At 43.9% G+C, this 20786-nt stretch overlaps 1 protein-coding gene across 1 annotated transcript in view; it reads right to left on the bottom strand.

The window, feature by feature from the left end:
- The window catches only part of FRAS1 (Fraser extracellular matrix complex subunit 1), a 692624-nt gene that overhangs the window by 408334 nt on the left and 263504 nt on the right, over positions 1–20786 (bottom strand). Inside the window, exon 4 of the mRNA XM_073542109.1 lies at positions 10982–11074. Within this exon, the coding sequence (XP_073398210.1) occupies positions 10982–11074 (93 nt within the window). The remainder of the gene's footprint in view (positions 1–10981; positions 11075–20786) is intronic.

Raw genomic sequence — 20786 nt, 5'->3', positions numbered from 1 at the left:
TCATTTATGATCATGGAAAATCAGCATGTGTTACAACACGTCCACGTTTTGGTCATTGTAGACTAATGCTCTTTAGCAGAGCTTTGTCCCAAAATAATGAATGGAACCTATTAACACATCCATTAAGACCAGATGTTAACCCAAAAAACATACTATCTTTAAATGAGGGCATTATAAAATATATTGCTCTTGGTGAAATCCATGGCAGATCCAAAGCACATTTTGATGATTTGAGAACCCACAGTAGACCGATATATCCGAAAACATTTTTATTGAATGAAGTTTTCTTTTTTTTACATACCGTATTTTTTTTCAATTGTAATTTTTATGGACATTTATCACAAATAAAGAAGAAAGCAAATGTCTTCAACAAAAATACATATAGTCATGGCCAAGAGTGTTGGGACTTGTGAAATTGTTAAAGAACATGAAGTATTTCTCCCAGAAAATTATTTCAATTACACATGATTATTTCCTTTGTGTGTATTGGAACACCACAAAAAAAAGGGGGAAAAAAAAGGCATATTGGACATAATTTCACACAAAACCCCCAAAATGGGCAGAACTAAATTGTAGACACTTTTTCAAAATTTTGGGTAAACAACTTTGTTTCAAGCATGTGATGCTCGTTAAAACTCATCTGTGGCAAGTAACAGGTGTGGGCAATATGAAAATCACACCTGAAACCAGATAAAAAGGAGAGAAGTTGACTCAGTACTTGCATTGTGTTTCTGTGTGTTACACACTAAGCACAGAGGAGAAAGAAGAGAACTGTCTGAGGACTTGAGAACCCAAATTGTTGAACAATATCAACAATCGCAAGGTTACAAAGTACAGCTCCAGAGATTTTTATGTTTCTTTGTCCACAGAGCAGAGCAGAACATAGTCAAGAAGTTTACAACCCATGCCACTGTAGCTAATCTCCCTGGATGTGGATGCCAGAGAAAAATTGATAAAAGAGATGAGACCAATAGAGCTGTTAGGTAAAGCACATTATTTTACTGTTTACCGAAAAGAGAATGAGGCCCACAAAGAAAAGAACACAGTACCTACAGTAAAATATGGTGGAGGTTCAAAAATGTTTTGGGGGGTTGTTTTGATGCCTGTGGCACTGGATACCGTGACTGTATCCAAGGCATCATGAAATCTGAACATTACCAAAGGATTTGGGGTCGCAATGTAGTGCCCAGTGTCAGAAAGTAGGGCTTGCGTCATAGGTCATGGGTCTTACAGCAAGACAATGACCCCAAACATATTTCAACAAGCACCGATAAATGGATGGAAACAAAGCGCTGGGGACTTCTCAAGTGGCCAGCAATGAGTCCAATTCTAAATCCAATTGCACACCTGTAAAGAGATCTTAACATTTCTGTTGGGAGAAGGCACCCTTTAAATATAAGAGACCTGAAACAGAAGAGTGGTTCAAAATTCGAGTTGAGAGGTGCAAGAGTGTTGATGGTTATAGGAAGCGATTGCGGTTATTTATTCCAAAGGGTGTGAAATCAAACATTAAATTGAGGGTGCCAACAATTTTGTTCAGCTTATTTTTGGGGTTTTGTGTGAAATGCTGTCCAGTTTGTCTTTTTTTCTCGCTCTAATTTTTTTTTTTGTGTGTTGTTACAATATACACAAAGAAAATAAAGATGTGTACAACAAAACATGTATTTGTAATAATTTTCTGGGGGAAATACTAGATTTTCTGAAACAATTTCAAGGGTGCCAACACTTTCAGCCATGACTGTACTTGCGGTAGAGCACTAAAACAATGGCTACCAATAGGCAGCTGAAACTGTTCATATACAGTAATAATATAAGGATCAATAAAGTACAAGGAGCTTTAAATCTAAGACACAAAACACAGGACACAAAAGGAAGAAAAGGAGGGAAAAAAAGGAAGTGGAGGGGGGGTGGGATGTAAGGAACAGGGCTGGAGAATCAGCCAGGTTGTACTGGCCCACCGGAGAACCGGAGGATTCTTCGGTGAGCCCAGGCACTGACAGCTGCTGGCATACAGGGCCGGCAGCTGCCTAGGGCCCCCACTGCACAGGGGCCCTCAGCCAACGGCATGTCTCTAATAGCATCCCACTCCGCAGCTGCTTTGAGGCCCGTGAGTCAGGGGTCCCGCCCGGCACCAGTGGAGCAGCGGCGGTGGAGTAGTGGGTGACAGAAGGTAGGCAGTGAATATTAATTTCTCTTTAGCAGCGGGCATAGGCTTTAGCCACAGCAGCCGGCTCCTGCCCCCTGTCACCCACTGCTCCACCGCTGCAGCCCCCAGCGCACACCGCATTCAATTGTATCGGCATCATAGATACAGCTGAAAGCAACAATGTAGGAGAGGGCATCAAATGACGCTCCCTCACCCATCATAAATAAATAAATACATATATATATATATACAGTGGGGAAAAAAAGTATTTAGTCAGTCAGCAATAGTGCAAGTTCCACCACTTAAAAAGATGAGAGGCGTCTGTAATTTACATCATAGGTAGACCTCAACTATGGGAGACAAACTGAGAAAAAAAAATCCAGAAAATCACATTGTCTGTTTTTTTTTCATTTTATTTGCATATTATGGTGGAAAATAAGTATTTGGTCAGAAACAAAATTTCATCTCAATACTTTGTGATATATCCTTTGTTGGCAATGACAGAGGTCAAACGTTTTCTGTAAGTCTTCACAAGGTTGCCACACACTGTTGTTGGTATGTTGGCCCATTCCTCCATGCAGATCTCCTCTAGAGCAGTGATGTTTTTGGCTTTTCGCTTGGCAACACGGACTTTCAACTCCCTCCAAAGGTTTTCTATAGGGTTGAGATCTGGAGACTGGCTAGGCCACTCCAGGACCTTGAAATGCTTCTTACGAAGCCACTCCTTCGTTGCCCTGGCGGTGTGCTTTGGATCATTATCATGTTGAAAGACCCAGCCACGTTTCATCTTCAATGCCCTTGCTGATGGAAGGAGGTTTGCACTCAAAATCTCAAGATACATGGCCCCATTCATTCTTTCATGTACCCGGATCAGTCGTCCTGGCCCCTTTGCAGAGAAACAGCCCCAAAGCATGATGTTTCCACCACCATGCTTTACAGTAGGTATGGTGTTTGATGGATACAACTCAGTATTCTTTTTCCTCCAAACACGACAAGTTGTGTTTCTACCAAACAGTTCCAGTTTGGTTTCATCAGACCATAGGACATTCTCCCAAAACTCCTCTGGATCATCCAAATGCTCTCTAGCAAACTTCAGACGGGCCCGGACATGTACAGGCTTAAGCAGTGGGACACGTCTGGCACTGCAGGATCTGAGTCCATGGTGGCGTAGTGTGTTACTTATGGTAGGCCTTGTTACATTGGTCCCAGCTCTCTGCAGTTCATTCACTAGGTCCCCCCGCGTGGTTCTGGGATTTTTGCTCACCGTTCTTGTGATCATTCTGACCCCACGGGGTGGGATTTTGCGTGGAGCACCAGATCGAGGGAGATTATCAGTGGTCTTGTATGTCTTCCATTTTCTAATTATTGCTCCCACAGTTGATTTCTTCACTCCAAGATGGTTGGCTATTGAAGATTCAGTCTTCCCAGCCTGGTGCAGGGCTACAATTTTGTTTCTGGTGTCCTTTGACAGCTCTTTGGTCTTCACCATAGTGGAGTTTGGAGTCAGACTGTTTGAGGGTGTGCACAGGTGTCTTTTTATACTGATAACAAGTTTAAACAGGTGCCATTACTACAGGTAATGAGTGGAGGAAAGAGGAGACTCTTAAAGAAGAAGTTACAGGTCTGTGAGAGCCAGAAATCTTGATTGCTTGTTTCTGACCAAATACTTATTTTCCACCATAATATGCAAATAAAATGAAAAAAAAACAGACAATGTGATTTTCTGGATTTTTTTTTCTCAGTTTGTCTCCCATAGTTGAGGTCTACCTATGATGTAAATTACAGACGCCTCTCATCTTTTTAAGTGGTGGAACTTGCACTATTGCTGACTAAATACTTTTTTGCCCCACTGTATATATATATATAAAATCAGTGAGTAGTGATGGCCATAATACTGTGTAGGGTGATACATTATATTGTACGGAGGGGGGGCTGCATTATACTCTATGAGAGGCTGCATTATATTCTATGGGAGGCTGCACACTAAATGAGGGGCGCAGCATTATACCCTATGATGAGGCTATATTATAGCCTATGAGGGGGCTGCGTTATATTCTATTGGGGGGTTGCATTATACTCTATGGGGGGGCTGCTTTATACTATATTGGGAAGCTACATTATACCCTATGAGGGGGCTGCATTATACCCTATGAGAGGGCTACATTACATTCTATGCGGGACTACATCATAGTCTATGGGTGGGCTACATTATATTCTATGGGGGAGGGGGGCTGCATTATACCCTATGAGGAGGCTACATTATATTCTATGAGTGGGGCTGCATTATATTCTATGATGGGGCGCTACCCCAACCCCTGCTATATCATTAAGACGTGTATTACCTTATATTATGCCAATATTAGCGTGTTTTATCGCACAATTGGTGGTATTTATCTCTATGTATCTACATACTGGGCCTTAACAATGATTTTCTTTGGTGGGCCCAAGGTGCTCCAGTCTGACTCTGGAACTAGCTATTGCATATCAAGCCTTGAGGTGAGTTCAATTAGACTCAATGGGAACTCAAAAGTCAGATAATCCAGGGACCCCTTATTGTTAGAAACAAATTCAAGATGCTATTAAGAGATGCTGTCAAATATTCTAAACAACATGTTTTCTGATTTTGGAATAAAGAATGTGACAACAGAGAGATTGCTTCCTTGGCGATTGCTTCCAAGATTTGGCAATAGGATACTTAACCACTGTACCGATGTAAAGAAAAGCCAGGCAGACCTCCTTTCCAAGTAGGCACACAATCAGTATTTATAAGAAAGGATCGGTTCTAGTGCAATATGAACTTGAAATAACTCATACATAACAGAAATGACTGCTCCTCGAAAAACAAATATAATTGGGCAGAGAAAAGAGAACCCACCTCCTTTTGACATCTCAAAAAAACTGATGGAACAGAAGAATTTAACTTATGAAATAAAGCCAGAGTTGGAATATTAGAGCATTAATAACTTGCAAAAGGCCTTCATAGATGATTTGGATGTCCTATCCGGTATAGTTTTCCAATGATTGGGGAAAAGGAGAGGGGCTATTTCTGCCCCTCCTTGATAGAAACTGTAAATCTATTATGCTATGTATTTTATGCCCAGAAACAAATTGTAATATGACGGTTGCTAGTGTTTTAATTTCTAATAAAGGAACTCTGACTGAAGGGTCTCAATCATTTAGGAAGGATGGTAATCTCAACCGTAGAGATGAACCGTAAATTATAAATCTGGTGGTACTTACATTTATGGAGAAAAAAATGAAGCTTGTGAGAAAGAGTTGGAAAATTCATGTCATTAAAAAGTAGAGTATTTAGCAGATAGGTGAACTCCAATGAATGTAAGAGAGGAGTTACTCTATTGATAGTGGTGGTCCCAAACTTCTTCCATTTAAGGATTATGGAGGCCACTGTGCTCTTAGGAACCTTGAGTACTACCGAAATTCTTTTGTAATCTTGGCCAGATGTGTGCCTTGCCACAATCCTGTCTCTGAACTCCTTGGCCAGTTCCTTTGACCTCATGATTCTTATTTGGTCTGACATGTACTGTGAGGTCTTATATAGACAGGTGTGTGCCTTTCCAAATCAAGTCCTATCAGTTTAGTTCAACACAACTGGACTCCAGTGAAGGAGTAGAACCATGAATACTTAGAATAAAGGGCAGAGGATCCCCAAATCCATGTGTGAAAACCTTGTTGCATCATTCCCAAGAAGACTCATGGCTGTACTAGCTCAAAAGGGTGCTTCTGCTCAATACTGAGCAAAGGGTCTGAATACTTATGGCCATGTGATATTTCAGTTTTTCTTTTTTAATAAATTTGCAAAAATTTCTACATTTCTGTTTTTTCAGTCAAGATGGGGTGCAGAATGTACTTTAATGAGAAAAAAATTAACTTTTTTGAATTTACCAAATGACTGCAATGAAACAAAGAGTGAAAAATTTAAAGGGGTCTGAATACTTTCCATACCCACTGTAAGACAGAACGGTTATGGTTTTATTTGAAATGCTTCATCATAATCCCTATCGGCAAATTAATGTAAACAGGTTTAAAAAAAAATTTAATTCCGCAGCTCAGGGTTCTGAATACTTTCCATACCCACTGTCTAGTAAGTCTGCCTTCAGAAAGAGAAAAAGAATAAGTGTGTTACATGTTCATTACAATAAAATTGCAGGTCCTTCAATATTTTGCCAAGATGTGAGGGACCTTCATGCATCAACAGCAAGAATGATTGTATAATAATTTGCATACCTTTGTTTGTAGTGTTTAAGGCATTACATGGTCGTGACTAGAGTTGAGCGATACCGTCCGATACTTCAAAGTATCGGATCGGAATGGATCGGCCGATCTTTAAAAAAAGTATCGGTATCGCCGATTCCGATACCGGAAGTCCCATTCAAGTCTATGGGACTTCCGGTATCGGAATAAGAAAAACCCTGTTTTTGCCTTGTACAGCCTCTCTGGGGTCTGTACGGGCCTTTCGGGGGGTCTGTGCAGGCTCCGGTGGTCTGTGCCGGCCTGCCGGGGGGCTGTGCCGGCCTGCCGGTGGTCTGTGCAGGCTCCGGTGGGCTGTGCCGGCCTGCCGGGGGGCTGTGCCGGCCTGCCGGTGGTCTGTGCAGGCTCCGGGGGGCTGTGCCGGCCTGCCGGGGGGCTGTGCCGGCCTGCCGGTGGTCTGTGCAGGCTTCGGAGGTCTGTGCAGGCATCGTCCGATGGGACTACAAGTCCCATCGGGCGATGCCTGCTACCATGACAGTGATTGACACATTAGCCAATGATGGGACAGTAGTAGTCCCATCATCCGGCTAATGTGTTAAATGTAAAAAAAAAAAAAAAAAAATACTACATACATACTACATGCATGCTACATACATACTACATGCTACATACATACTACATGCTACATACATACTACATGCTACATATATACTACATGCATGCTACATACATACTACATGCTACATACATACTACATATATACTACATACATACTACATACATGCTACATACATACTGCATGCTACATACATACTACATACATACTGCATGCTACATACATACTGCATGCTACATACATACTACATACATACTACATACATACTACATGCATGCTACATACATACTGCATGCTACATACATACTGCATGCTACATACATACTACATACATACTACATGCATGCTATATGCATGCTACATACATGCTACATGCATACTACATGCTACATACATACCACATACATACTACATACATACTACATACATACTACATGCATGCTACATACATACTACATACATACTACATACATACTACATGCATGCTACATACATACTACATGCATGCTACATGCATGCTACATACATACTACATGCTACATACATACCACATACATACTACATACATACTACATGCTACATACATACTACATATATACTACATGCATGCTACATACATACTGCATGCTACATGCATGCTACATACATACTACATACATACTACATACATACCACATATATACTACATACATACAATACATTCATACAATACATACATAGACATACAGTACATATAACATAGAGTAACATACTTACCAATACTTGTCACATTGTTCCCCGAAGCCATTGTCTTTTCCGGAATAAATATTAACATAACAAACCACAAAAATACTCACCCACGATCCGAAGCAGTCCACGAGTGTGTCCCACGACGATCTTGGGTAGAGAACTGCAGCATCAGATGATGCTGCCGTTCTCTACGGGCTGCAGGAATCCAATGACGGAAGGTAGGTATCCTTCCGCACTGTATTCCTCCGCCACTTAAAAAAAAAAAGTCCCTAGTCTCACTTTATGCCATTGCTGTGTGGGAATTTCCCACGCAGCAATGGCATAAAGTGAGACTAGGGACTTTTTTTTTTTTTTTAAGTGGCGGAGGAATACAGTGCGGAAGGATACCTACCTTCCGTCATTGGATTCCTGCAGCCCGTAGAGAACGGCAGCATCATCTGATGCTGCAGTTCTCTACCCAAGATCGTCGTGGGACACACTCGTGGACTGCTTCGGATCGTGGGTGAGTATTTTTGTGGTTTGTTATGTTAATATTTATTCCGGAAAAGACAATGGCTTCGGGGAACAATGTGACAAGTATTGGTAAGTATGTTACTCTATGTTATATGTACTGTATGTCTATGTATGTATTGTATGAATGTATTGTATGTATGTAGTATATATGTGGTATGTATGTAGCATGTAGTATGTATGTAGTATGTATGTAGCATGCATGTAGCATGCAGTATGTATGTAGCATGCATGTAGTATATATGTAGTATGTATGTAGCATGCATGTAGTATATATGTAGTATGTATGTAGCATGTAGCATGTATGTAGTATGTATGTAGTATGTATGTGGTATGTATGTAGCATGTAGTATGTATGTAGTATGTATGTAGCATGCATGTAGTATGTATGTAGCATGCATGTAGTATGTATGTAGCATGCATGTAGTATGTATGTAGTATGTATGTAGCATGCATGTAATATGTATGTAGTATGTATGTAGTATGTATGTAGCATGTATGTAGTATGTATGTGGTATGTATGTAGCATGTAGTATGTATGTAGTATGTATGTGGTATGTATGTAGCATGTAGTATGTATGTAGCATGCATGTAGCATGCATGTAGTATGTATGTAGCATGCATGTAGTATATATGTAGTATGTATGTAGCATGTAGTATGTATGTAGTATGTATGTAGCATGCATGTAGTATGTATGTATGTAGTATGTATGTAGCATGCATGTAGTATGTATGTAGTATGTATGTAGTATGTATGTAGTATGTATGTAGCATGCATGTAGTATGTATGTAGCATGTATGTAGCATGTATGTAGTATGTATGTAGTATATATGTAGTATGTATGTAGCATGTAGTATGTATGTAGCATGCATGTAGTATATATGTAGTATGTATGTAGCATGTAGTATGTATGTAGCATGCATGTAGTATATATGTAGTATGTATGTAGCATGTAGTATGCATGTAGTATATATGTAGTATGTATGTAGCATGTAGTATGTATGTAGCATGCATGTAGTATATATGTAGTATGTATGTAGCATGTAGTATGTATGTAGTATGTATGTAGTATTTTTTTTTTTTTTTTTTTAACATTTAACACATTAGCCGGATGATGGGACTACTACTGTCCCATCATTGGCTAATGTGTCAATCACTGTCATGGTAGCAGGCATCGCCAGATGGGACTTGTAGTCCCATCGGACGATGCTTGCACAGACCCCCGGACATCAGCACAGCCCCCCGGCAGGCCGGCACAGCCCCCCGGCAGGCCGGTACAGACCCCCACAGGGTGCACAGACCACCGGCAGGCCGGCACAGCCCCCCGGCAGGCCGGTACAGACCCCCACAGGGTGCACAGACCACCGGCAGGCCGGCACAGCCCCCCGGCAGGCCGGTACCGACCCCGGGCAGTCCACACAGCCCCCCGGCAGAGACCCCCGGAAGGCCCGAAATGACGGCGCATCATGATGCGCACACACCGCGCATCATGATGACGTCAGGCCGTCAATCAACTCTGAACTTCCGATTCCGATGCCGAATTCCGATATTGAAAAAATATCGGACGTCGGTATCGGAATTCCGATACAGCAAGTATCGGCCGATACCCGATACTTGCGGTATCGGAATGCTCAACACTAGTCGTGACTATGATGCTCTTAGGAAGTAAAAGTACTGCGAATGTGGACACATGTTGCCTTTTGGAAAACCAGGCTAAACCATGCAGATTCCTTCAAGGCATGCAGCTGAGATAGTTAATGCAACCTCTCATAGAGGTCCTATGTAAAATGACAGATGTATTTAAAAGTGAAGGCCATGATGCCAGATTGAACAGAACCTTATAAAACCCCACACTTGTCCATTAGACACTTAGGAGCATACTGCAAATTACTGTCTTAGCACAGGTCTTAAAGTAACGAAAAAGATGTGTGACATACCTATCAAAATATCACAAAACTTGATCAAACTGTCTCTTTTTCACACGGTTTCCTTCTATAAACTCTTTTCCAATAATATTTTTCTTCTACATGATAAATTCTGTAATCGAATACTGATAAGTATATTTCATGAAATGAAGTCCAAGTCTAAGTTCAGACAAGCAAATAAAAAAATCTCCTGCTTTGCACCCTTAAATAAAATTCTATTTTTGCAATTGTATGACAATTTGTATGTGCTAAAATCACTTCTGCATGTAATCTGCATGTCCAATTTTTACATTCATAGCAAAAAAGCCAATTCATATTCCTGTGTCATTTCTGCAACAAATCTGAGAAAAACAGATGTCATATAGATAGTGTCCACATAGTCGGTAATTGTCTTGGGCGCTAATCAGACTTGTATAGTACCGGATGTGATTTTTTTTTTTCAAAATATTTATCCAACTTTGGCCTTATTTCAAGGTCTACATTGCCACTCTATGAATGTTGATCATGGCATTCGACGAAAGGGGAGTTTGAGGTCAATATAATTCGTTAACATTGTTATCAGAACAATTCAATGCATAAATGTGAAACTTCTGCTAATAATGTTAGGATAGGAAATAGATTCCTACTTTTTAAGTAGGTTCAAAAGTACAGTTCTACATACTGCAATGCTGCAAAACAATGTACAAGGGAAGCTATCATCAGGGCACACAATAAAGCCAAAGAAGCAATAAAAATATATCTACTACTAGGTTCAGAGAGAAGTATATAAAAATATTCAGCGCATGAAAGTATCAAATATAAAAGTATCTCCTATGGATGAGAAAAAATGATAAAAGAATACTTACAGCATGCTCTTTCCCTTCATGTCGGCAAAAGCTTTCAGATCTTGAAGCACATTCAGGGCAGCACTTATTGGGATCTATTCGAAAAATTTCTCCCTAAATAATAAATAATGTATGTTATTTGGACTAGTAAAAAATATATATAATTTTCCTTCAATCTAGTATTATTTCTGCAGAAAGCCTCGGATAACATATATTATGGAACTGTAAAAGTTCCATGATAGTAATGTTATAGAGCACAAAGAAAATAGAACATACTGTTCCGACACAATACAATATTTGAAAATGAGTAAATTTTGAAGGTCTTTTTTTAACTTTACCCATCTGAAATCACTAAAGGACCATTGGCTCGGTCACATGTAGTAGGTAAAATTGCTTCTGGGCACTTGTGCCTTGGAGAATCCACCTAGCCCTCTGGTACGAAGTTTTGATATCACATTAGATGCATAAAGTCAATAGTGCAGAGTTTATATGGAGATTCTAATTTAAAATTTAATACTAGGCACATGAGGTCCAGTGCGTAGGGCAGCAGGTTGCAAAAAGAAACACCAGTGTAATTTTTATTTATTTTTCATCCCCCCACCTCCTCCACTAGACCAAATAGCAAAACAAGTGTCTTTGCAGAGGGATGGGGGTTGGATGCTCCCTGCATTGATTTGAATATTCACATATTTAAAACACAAATCCAGATGAAGATACAAGCACTAATCAGCTCCCTTTGCCAATGTGAAGTGGCGTGATCAAGCTTCTGACGTCGCCTTAGCGTGATGATGCAAGCAGGTGACGTTGCTTCAGCACTGCAGAGACGACGAAGATGAGGGTGAAGGTAAATGCTCAGTAGTGGAGCCAGATATAGAAGATGCTTTTCCAGAAGAAATGAGTGAGGGCATAGTATGAGAGTGGTGGATAGTGTGAGGGTACAGCATGTGGGCAGGCAGTACATAGAATGAGGGACAGTATAAAAGTACATTATAGAAAGGGGACAGCGTGAAGGGACACAAAGTGTGGGGAGAGTGTTAAGGCCATAGATCATAGCGTAGGATAAGTGTGGCGGCAGTTATTTGATTCATGGGGGACGGTGTGGTGGCCGTAGTGCATAAATGCCGATGATGTGGTGGGTATAATTCCTAAACGGGAATGATGTGGCAGCTATAGTTCATAATAGGTGTTGATATGGTAGGTATAATTCATGAGCGGGAACGGTGTGGTGGGTATAATTCATAAGGTGAGTTGGTGTGTTGGGTATAATTCATAAGGGAGAGAAGGTGTAGAGGGTAAAATTCATAAAGGAGGCAGTGTGTCGGTTATAAGTCACAAGAGGGGCGGCTATGGTTCATAAAAAAAGAGTGTGCAGTTGTAGTATATACGGAGATACGGTGTGGAGGCAGTATTTTATACAAGAGGACAGTTTAGAGGCTAAGTATCATAAGAGGAACAGTAGGGAGAAATATTTTGTGAAAGCATTCTTTGTGAGATGCAATTATTTCCTGATGGGTAAAAACATGGGGCTTATTTAGGGCACAGCATGGGCGGATATTTTTTATCTAGGAGGATTATAATAGCATTGTTATATTTAAAGACACTGAGTCAGGATGTGCCGCAAAAGACTGAAGAAGTTTGCAAAGACAAGCTGTGGCATTAGAACAAGATGAACAAGATGAACAAGAAAGGGATGAGAACTAGAAATAAGCTAACTTGTTTGGAAAACATTTGCCAATCTAAAATTGGGCACGAACGTTGCTCATTCGGATTCCCGAGCATTTATCTTCAAACTTACATTTACACTAATGCTTTTATTAGGAATTTGGCTAGGATAGTAGTGCTGTATGATGAGTGGTGAAAGTGTTTTATGGGGGAGTATAGGTCAGAGGAGTGGCGGACTGTAATTTTTTTTAATTACCTTAATGTATGTACATTTCAGCAGCCAATCAGGGCACAGAAAACATCCACAACGTCGAGCCACAAGGGCTTCTGTCATTAGCTGCCAAAGTCACTTGTTCGTCTCCATTTTAAAAGCGGATATGTTTTGCTGGCACAATTTTGTCAGTGTAACAGCGCAGATAGGTTGCTCCTGCTGCAACTTGTCATATAGTTTGATAGGATCCTGTGTGAAATCGACATTCCAGCATCTAACTAGTTTGTGCTAATATTGTTATGCAGGTAGGAGTCCAGATTTCCTAATCAAAATCGTTTTGGCTAATACTATGTTGCAGTTACGAGTTCATATTACTTAAAGTAGTTTGGGCTAATATTGTGCAGATAACAGGCCCCATTTCCTAATCAAAACAGTCTGGGCTATTATTGGGGTGCAGGCGCCAGGTCCCATTTCCTAATTAAAATTGTTTGGACTAATACTGAGTTGCAGTCAGGAGGAGTTCACATTTTCTAATCAAAATCGTTTGGGCTAATATTGGGGATCAGGCACCTTTTCCTATTCAAAATTCTTGTGACTAATAATGTTGTGCAGGAAACAGGCCCCATTTCCCCCCATTTCCTAATCAAAATCATTTGGGCTAATACTGTGTTGCAGTCAGGAGGAGTTCACATTTCCTACGCAAAATCGTTTGAGCTAACTGTTGTGAACTCTCTTGATCTGACTTCTGAGTCGGGGCTCCCTCTGGTGGTTGCAGCTGGTCGTGTTGATGGAAGTCTATCACCTGAAGACAATGATTGGAAGTCAGGGGTTACAGACTGGGAGGATTTAAGTGAGCAAGCTTCTTCCTTCAGTTGCTGCTGGTGATTTGGTTTCTCTTCCTGTGCATTGTGAAGCCTGCTTTTTCCCCTCCGTGGTCTTGCATCAGTCAGATAAGTTATTTGTTTGCTGGAATCTTTTGGATTTGATATAGTTTTTGCCTTTCTCTGCTTTGCTGAGTGGGTTCAGCATTATTCCCTGCTGGCATTTGTGCTGGACCCCGCTCATATGTCACAGCTTATGTCATTCTGTTCAGTATTGCTAATTCCCTGTTCTATTAGTTTCTTTTGCTTTGCTTCCAGTTCACACCAGAATGCTGATCTAGTGGGGGAGAGGTCGTATGGCCTCAGTGTTTTCGTATATCAGACGTGTTGGATTTTTTAGGGTTTTTGCGTGATTGCAGACAGTATTTTTTCTGTCCTGTCCTATCTAGACAGTTTGGGCCCCATCATTTGCTCACTCTATTTTCTGCCTGCGTTTTGTGCCTCATCTTGTCTCACCGACAATATATATGTTTGGGGGGCTATCTATTCCTTTGGGGTTCTACTCTGGAGCAGTTTAGCTTTCCCCTTTCTTGCTTTAGGCTTAGTTAACTCTTTGGCTGTGCCGAGGCGTCTAGGGCATCGTAGGCACGTCCCACGGCTAATGCTAGTTGTGTTGTTAGGTTTAGGGGGTCTGCAATCCACTCAGTTACCAACCTTTCTGGTTTCCTGGTTGCTTAGCTAATTCCCCGGTAATCCTCCTCGGTGACCGAATCATAACAGCTAATATTGTTGTTCAGGTACCAGGCCCCATTTCCTAATTAAAATAATTTGGGCTATTATTGGGGTGCAGGCACCAGCTCCATTTCCTTACTTAAAATCATTTGGGCTAAAACTGAGTTGCAGTCCGGAGGAATTCACAATTTCGAATTAAAACCATTTGGGCGAATATTTGGGATCAGTCATCTTTTTTTTCATAATTGTTTGGGATAATATTGTTGTGCAGGGACTAGACTCCATTTCCTAATCAAAATCGTTTGGGCTAATATTAGGGTGCAGGCACACTATCTCAGCAAATAAATACTGATTGTTACTTGAGTTGCAGGTGACTGACAGGTCTGGGAATAGGGTTGTAAAACAACAGGATACCAGAGGGGAAGGGTACATCCAACATGAGTGGGAAAAAGCGAGGTTGTGGAGAAAGGGGCAATAGGCTTGGTGTTTGACGTGTATGCAGGTTAGGTGATATTGTTACTGAAAGCTCTTGTCATGGGTTTACCACGACAGAGAGAAGCCAGGAGACCGCAACGTCCGATTTGTCCTACTCCTGCACTGATTAGAAGCACTTCACTTTCATATCAAACAGTGCACATTTCTTTTAGCAGTGATGGGGTTATTTTGCTCAGTTGAGAGCTCCTGGAAGCTTTCCTGCATTAAGGCTCTCAGCTGTTCACTGCCAATCCCATCTCCTATATAATCTGGGCACTGGTAAGCACTCATTGGCAGAACTAGCTTCATGCTGCATGCATAGGAGATGGTGGTTTGTTGTAGTTGTTTGAGAAGGCGTTTGGTGAATTTTACCCGAGACTATTGGGTTGTTTTGGGTGTGTGTTTTTCCCCTTCTTCTCCTTTGATTTTTCCCCATCATCTACTCACCAGTGTTTACCTGTTGTTTGCGTGAGTATATTTGTATGATTGGTATTTTCATTTATCCCTGCTTGTATTACCTTGTTAGTCTGGTTGGTGTACTACGGTAAAATACATCTTTCCCTCTTCCGTAGATGGGGGAAGTGTACAGACTGAGGTCAGATTCAGGAGCTAAGGCAAGGTATGTGGCCCCGGCATCTTCACCATCAGAACTAATCCAGGGAACAGGGAAAGCTAGGGTGCCCCTAGCGTTAGGGACATGGAAGGAGCCCTTGGTCACACCAGACAACAGAGTCGTGATATCTCTAGTGAAAAAACAACGTCTCGTCCTATCCAAAGACAACTGACAACAACTGTTACTGGACGGGCCACTAGACTATTTTTTTGGCAGCTGCACAGTGGTATTCCTTGTAGATTAGGGCCAGAAAGAGTATGTGCTCCAGTGGATGGTAAGCTATGCATCAAGTGGCCTCTCCTCCTCTTCCTCCACATTAATATCACACTCAGCAAAGTCCTTAGATGTGGCACTCGCTTGTATCCCCTGAGTCTCAACCACAAATAGGTGAGTCTGCAGCACTGTTCACACATTCTATGCCATGGGTATCACAGATCTGCTCTAAAGATTGACAAAATCCAGAGGAGCAAAGCATCTGCACTGATGCCCAAATTTTTTCCCTGTTGGATCCGGGGCAGGACGAAGTAGGGTCTAAGCAGACTCCAGACCCTCGTCACCAAACGTTAACCCCCGGGGATGGAGGGGATCAGGATGAGACTCAGATACCTGAGGTGCACGCAGACTGTACTGTAATTAAACGCACAAACCTCAGTGACATTATCAAAATGTCAACAAAAAGGTGAGGCTGTACAGACAGCCCCCCTTAGGCAGAAAGCCCAAAGCACCCACTCCAGAGTCAATCTATGCATGCAAGGAGGAAAGTAGAGCAAACGGGTGAGTAAAGTAAAAAAAATCATCATTTTTATTAATTTAATGCATACAGGTATAATTACAGGTAGTAATAGATAAAATCATGAAAAAAACACCACCACAGGATGGAAGAACAGAGACCCCCGGGCAAATAGACAGCCACCATGCATGAAGTGGCATACAAGTGCGTATAATCCAGTGATAAATACCACCTTACTACATCCACCTAGAAATCACTGCACCGCGATATGTTAATATAGCGGTACACCAAGGGCGCTAAGTGCGCCAAATATAGAGAGCGGTATCTTACCGGGGATGGAGGCAGGAGCTGAACAAGCCCGGGGCCAGGTAGGGGCGAGCCCGACGCGCGTTTCGCGTGTGTAAGGACACGCTTTCTCAAATGAATAAAAATGATGATTTTTTTACTTTACTCACCCGTTTGCTCTACTTTCCTCCTTGCATGCGCAGACTGTACTGTGCTGTCATGGCAGGAAGAAGAGGAGTGTTACTCTCACATCAAGGAGTGGAAGAACAAAGAGGATGACAGTGAGTTTGTAGTTCCCACTTGGTGTGAACCCAGAGGCATGCAGCCAATTAGCTCAGCAGAGGAGGTGGAGGAAGACGAAGAGATTACACTGCGGCTTGCCGCACAGACACAGAGTGATGCAAGCACAACAAGCACTGCATCCACAAACACAACTCTGGCAACCTTTTTTGAGACCGCAAAGGATGACCCAACTCCCATTACCTGTCAACTTTGCAAAAAACGACTCAGCAGAAGCAAAAATTGCAAGAATTTGACTTCTACATGCATGAACCGGCACATGCACGATCAACATACTTTAGTCTGGTAATCTTACTATGCAAAAATGTGGACTAGCGGGCCTCACACCAACCACCGTCCACCCCATCAACAGCATCTTCGGCTTCTTCCTCCTCCTCCCTCACCGTGGCAAGTGTTGTCACACTGGTCTCCGGTCGTAGAACCTCCACTTGTTTACTCGCTACAGTCGGGGTGAGTGAGAGCCCGTCAGCTATTACGGAATTGGACATGCCTGCTGCTTTTGACTGATCTTAGATAACAAGCACACCCCATATTTCTCAATGCACCGTAACATCTCACTCACTGTGCTAAAATGCGGTCTAGTGGGCCTCCCCAACCACTGACCGTGCCATCAACTGCATCTGCTGCTTCTTCCTCCTCCATTACCGTGTGTGTACCATTAAGTGTTCTCACACGGGTCTCCAGCCACAGAATCTCCACTTGTTGATCCACTACATTTGGGGTTAGTGACAGCCTGTCAGCTGTAACAGAAGTGGAGATGCCTGCTGGTTTGTTTTGCTTTATTTTTTCACTTAACACACCAAATTTTTCTCAATCCACCATAACATCTCCGCCTGCACTTCACTCACATTTCAGCAGTTTGTCATGTTCACCCTATTCCACCCTCACTCAGCAGAGCAGCCAGCCCTCGGTATCGCAGTTGTGTCACGTAAAAGAATGTTTCCTCCTACACATGACAAAGCTAAGAGCTTCTACTCCATCATTTCCAATCTGATGGCCATGGAAAAGCTGCCTTTGCGCCTGATGGATACAGATGGTTTTCGAAAGCTGATGGCCGTCGCATTACCCCAGTAAGAAAGCTGTGCCTGCGATACACCAGCCTGTCACAGACAACATCATCCATTCCTTGAAAAAATCTATGTCTGCCAGTGTGCATTTCACCACCGACACCAGGACGAGCAAGCATGGCCAGGGGCATTACATCTCGCTGACTGGACACTGGGTGACTCTGGTGGCTGTGGGGGCAGGCAGGCAAGCGGCTGCTTTACAAGTCTTGGAATCCCAAAGGCTTGCAGTATAAACCTCTGTATCTAACACTTCCTCCACTGTTTCTGTCTCCTACACCTCCTCTACGGCCTCACCTTGTGCCCTGAACCTCTTCCTCCATGAGAGACACGATCCAACTGTACATAGAGAATCCCTCTCCACTTCGGTACTTCACAGGCAGGGCTCACCGCAATCAGGCAGGGTTTAAATTAATATGCCTTGGCGATCGCAGTCACACAGCTCAAGAGTTGTAGACAGCTATGCAGGCCGAGTTTGAGTTGAGCATTGGCTGTCTCTACTGAACTTGGAGACAGGGAAGGCCGTGGGCGATAACTGTGCAAACTGGTGGCGGTCCTACGTGGGGCAATCTCACACACGTGCCTTGCAAGGCTAACGCTCTTAACCTGGTGGTACAGCAATTGTCCTCCACTATCTTGGCTTGGATACGCTGCTGCAGAAAGCATGTTCGCTGTGTGCTCACTTTTGCCGTTCGCACCCCACAGCTCAACAACTTGCATCACTACAGAGCTCTTTCGGCCTGCCGGTTAACAGTGTGATATCGATATGCGACGGGACGGAATTCCACTCTCCACATGTTGCAGCGACTGTGGTAGAAGAGACGAGCCCTGGTGCAATATGTCCTTTTGCATTGCCTGGGCCAACGATGTACGGACATGGTGCAAATCACATTTGTGGAGTGGGCACAGATGAAAGACCTCTGCACCCTTCTGCACAGTTTCAAAATGGCTACTAAGATGGTTAGATCTGCCATCGTCAGCATCACTATTCCAGTCATCTACATGCTGTAGCACACTTTTAATAGTCTGTGGCAGGAGGTGTTGGTCCCAGAGGAAGTGGTGGAAGCAGAGGTGAATGCAAAAGGGATAACAATATCTCTAAGTTCCCGGACTAATGTCGCACAGGCAACCGCCATTGGAGAGTGGATTACAGCAGTTGACGGGGGGTTCATTATACTACACAAACTGTTAATGAAGGTGCAGAAGCAGAGGATCAAATGGAGGAGGAGGAGAAAAAAGTGATGAGTGCACAACATTCAGGAGATGAGGAGGAAGAGGTATTGGGCACGCAACAGTCAGGAGATGAAGAGGATAATGATGCCCTATCTATTGTCGATGGTTGACGAGAGGGAACGAGGACGCAAGCGTGTGTTACCCCGCCACCAAGACACCATGGCTTGGACCTCATGGAAGCTGTAACGCTTGTGCCCTGACTGGGTGGCGAGAGCGTGCGGGTGTGACCCCACTGTGCACAAACCAGACTACCCTGGAAGGGGCGTGACTAAGCAGCTACCTTGGTGTTCACTGGAGCCTCTGATGGTGAGGTCAGGCTTGTGCGGCAGGTAGCTGCCAGGTACCACTCCAGGGTGGTGTCAGGCTGTGGCTGCTGATCCCACTGGGGAACAAAACACCATGTGTAGTGCGGACAAGTACAGACAGGCATGGCTGATACAAAGGCGGGCACGGCTGGTACTATGGGCAGACAGGCGGGCACAGCTGACACTCTGGCAGGCAGGTGGGCATGGCTGATACTCCGGCGAGACAGGCGGGCATGGCTGACACTCTGGCAGGATAGGCGGGCACGGCTGACACTCTGGCAGGACAGGCGGGCACGGCTGACACTCTGGCAGGACAGGCGGGCACGGCTGACACTCTGGCAGGACAGGCGGGCACGGCTGACACTCTGGCAGGACAGGCGGGCACGGCTGACACTCTGGAAGGACAGGCGGGCACGGCTGACACTCTGGCAGGACAGGCGGGCACGGCTGACACTCTGGCAGGACAGGCGGGCACGGCTGACACTCTGGGACAGGCGGGCACGGCTGACACTCTGGGACAGGCGGGCACGGCTGACACTCTGGCAGGACAACACTCTGGAAGGACAGGCGGGCACGGCTGACACTCGGGCAGGACAGGCGGGCACGGCTGACACTCGGGCAGGACAGGCGGGCACGGCTAGCGGGACTGGAACCAGTACGGGTAGGACAGGAACATAGACAGGTATGAGTGGGATACAGGAAGGGGAGGAGCTGGGACAGAATAGGGAAGGACAGAGACATGGACTGGAATGAGAGCTTAATGGAAACAGGTAGGAACCTGTTCAGACTGGAGAAGCGGGGACGGACTCGGGAAGGACAGAAACACGGACAAGTAAGAGTAGTGGGAACAGGTGGGGATCTGTTCAGACTGGAGGAGCGGCGAGCAGAACAGAATTGCTGGTTGCAGTGCAGCGAGCTGAACCGCAAGGAGCAAAAGGCAGAGCTGCAGGAGCACGGAGCAAAAGGCAGAGTCGCAGAAGCGTGGATTAAAAGGCAGAGCCGCAGGCGCACGGAGCAAAAGGCAGAACAGCAGGAGCGCGGAGCAAAAGGCAGAACAGCAGGAGTGCGGAGCAAAAGGCAGAACAGCAGGAGTGCGGAGCAAAAGGCAGAACAGCAGGAGTGCGGAACAAAAGGCAGAACCGCAGAGCAAAAGGCAGAACCGCAGGAGCGCAGATCAAAAGTCAGAACTGCAGGAGCGCGGAGCAAAGGGCAGAACTGCAGGAGTGTGGAGCAAAAGGCAGAACTGCAGGTGTGCGGGGCAGGACGGAACCGCAGGTATGCGGAGGCGGATGGAACCGCAGGTATGCGGAGGCGGATGGAACCGCAGGTATGCGGAGCAATTGCAGAGCAGAGAACCGCTTTTAGGCGAAGCAGGTGCAGAAAGAGAGGGCACAAG

The sequence above is a fragment of the Dendrobates tinctorius genome, unplaced genomic scaffold (genome assembly GCF_039654945.1).
Source record: "Dendrobates tinctorius isolate UK_male_01 unplaced genomic scaffold, ASM3965494v1 ptg000011l, whole genome shotgun sequence".
Classification (NCBI taxonomy): Eukaryota; Metazoa; Chordata; class Amphibia; order Anura; family Dendrobatidae; genus Dendrobates; species Dendrobates tinctorius.
This window is presented reverse-complemented; position numbering and strand designations above follow the sequence as displayed.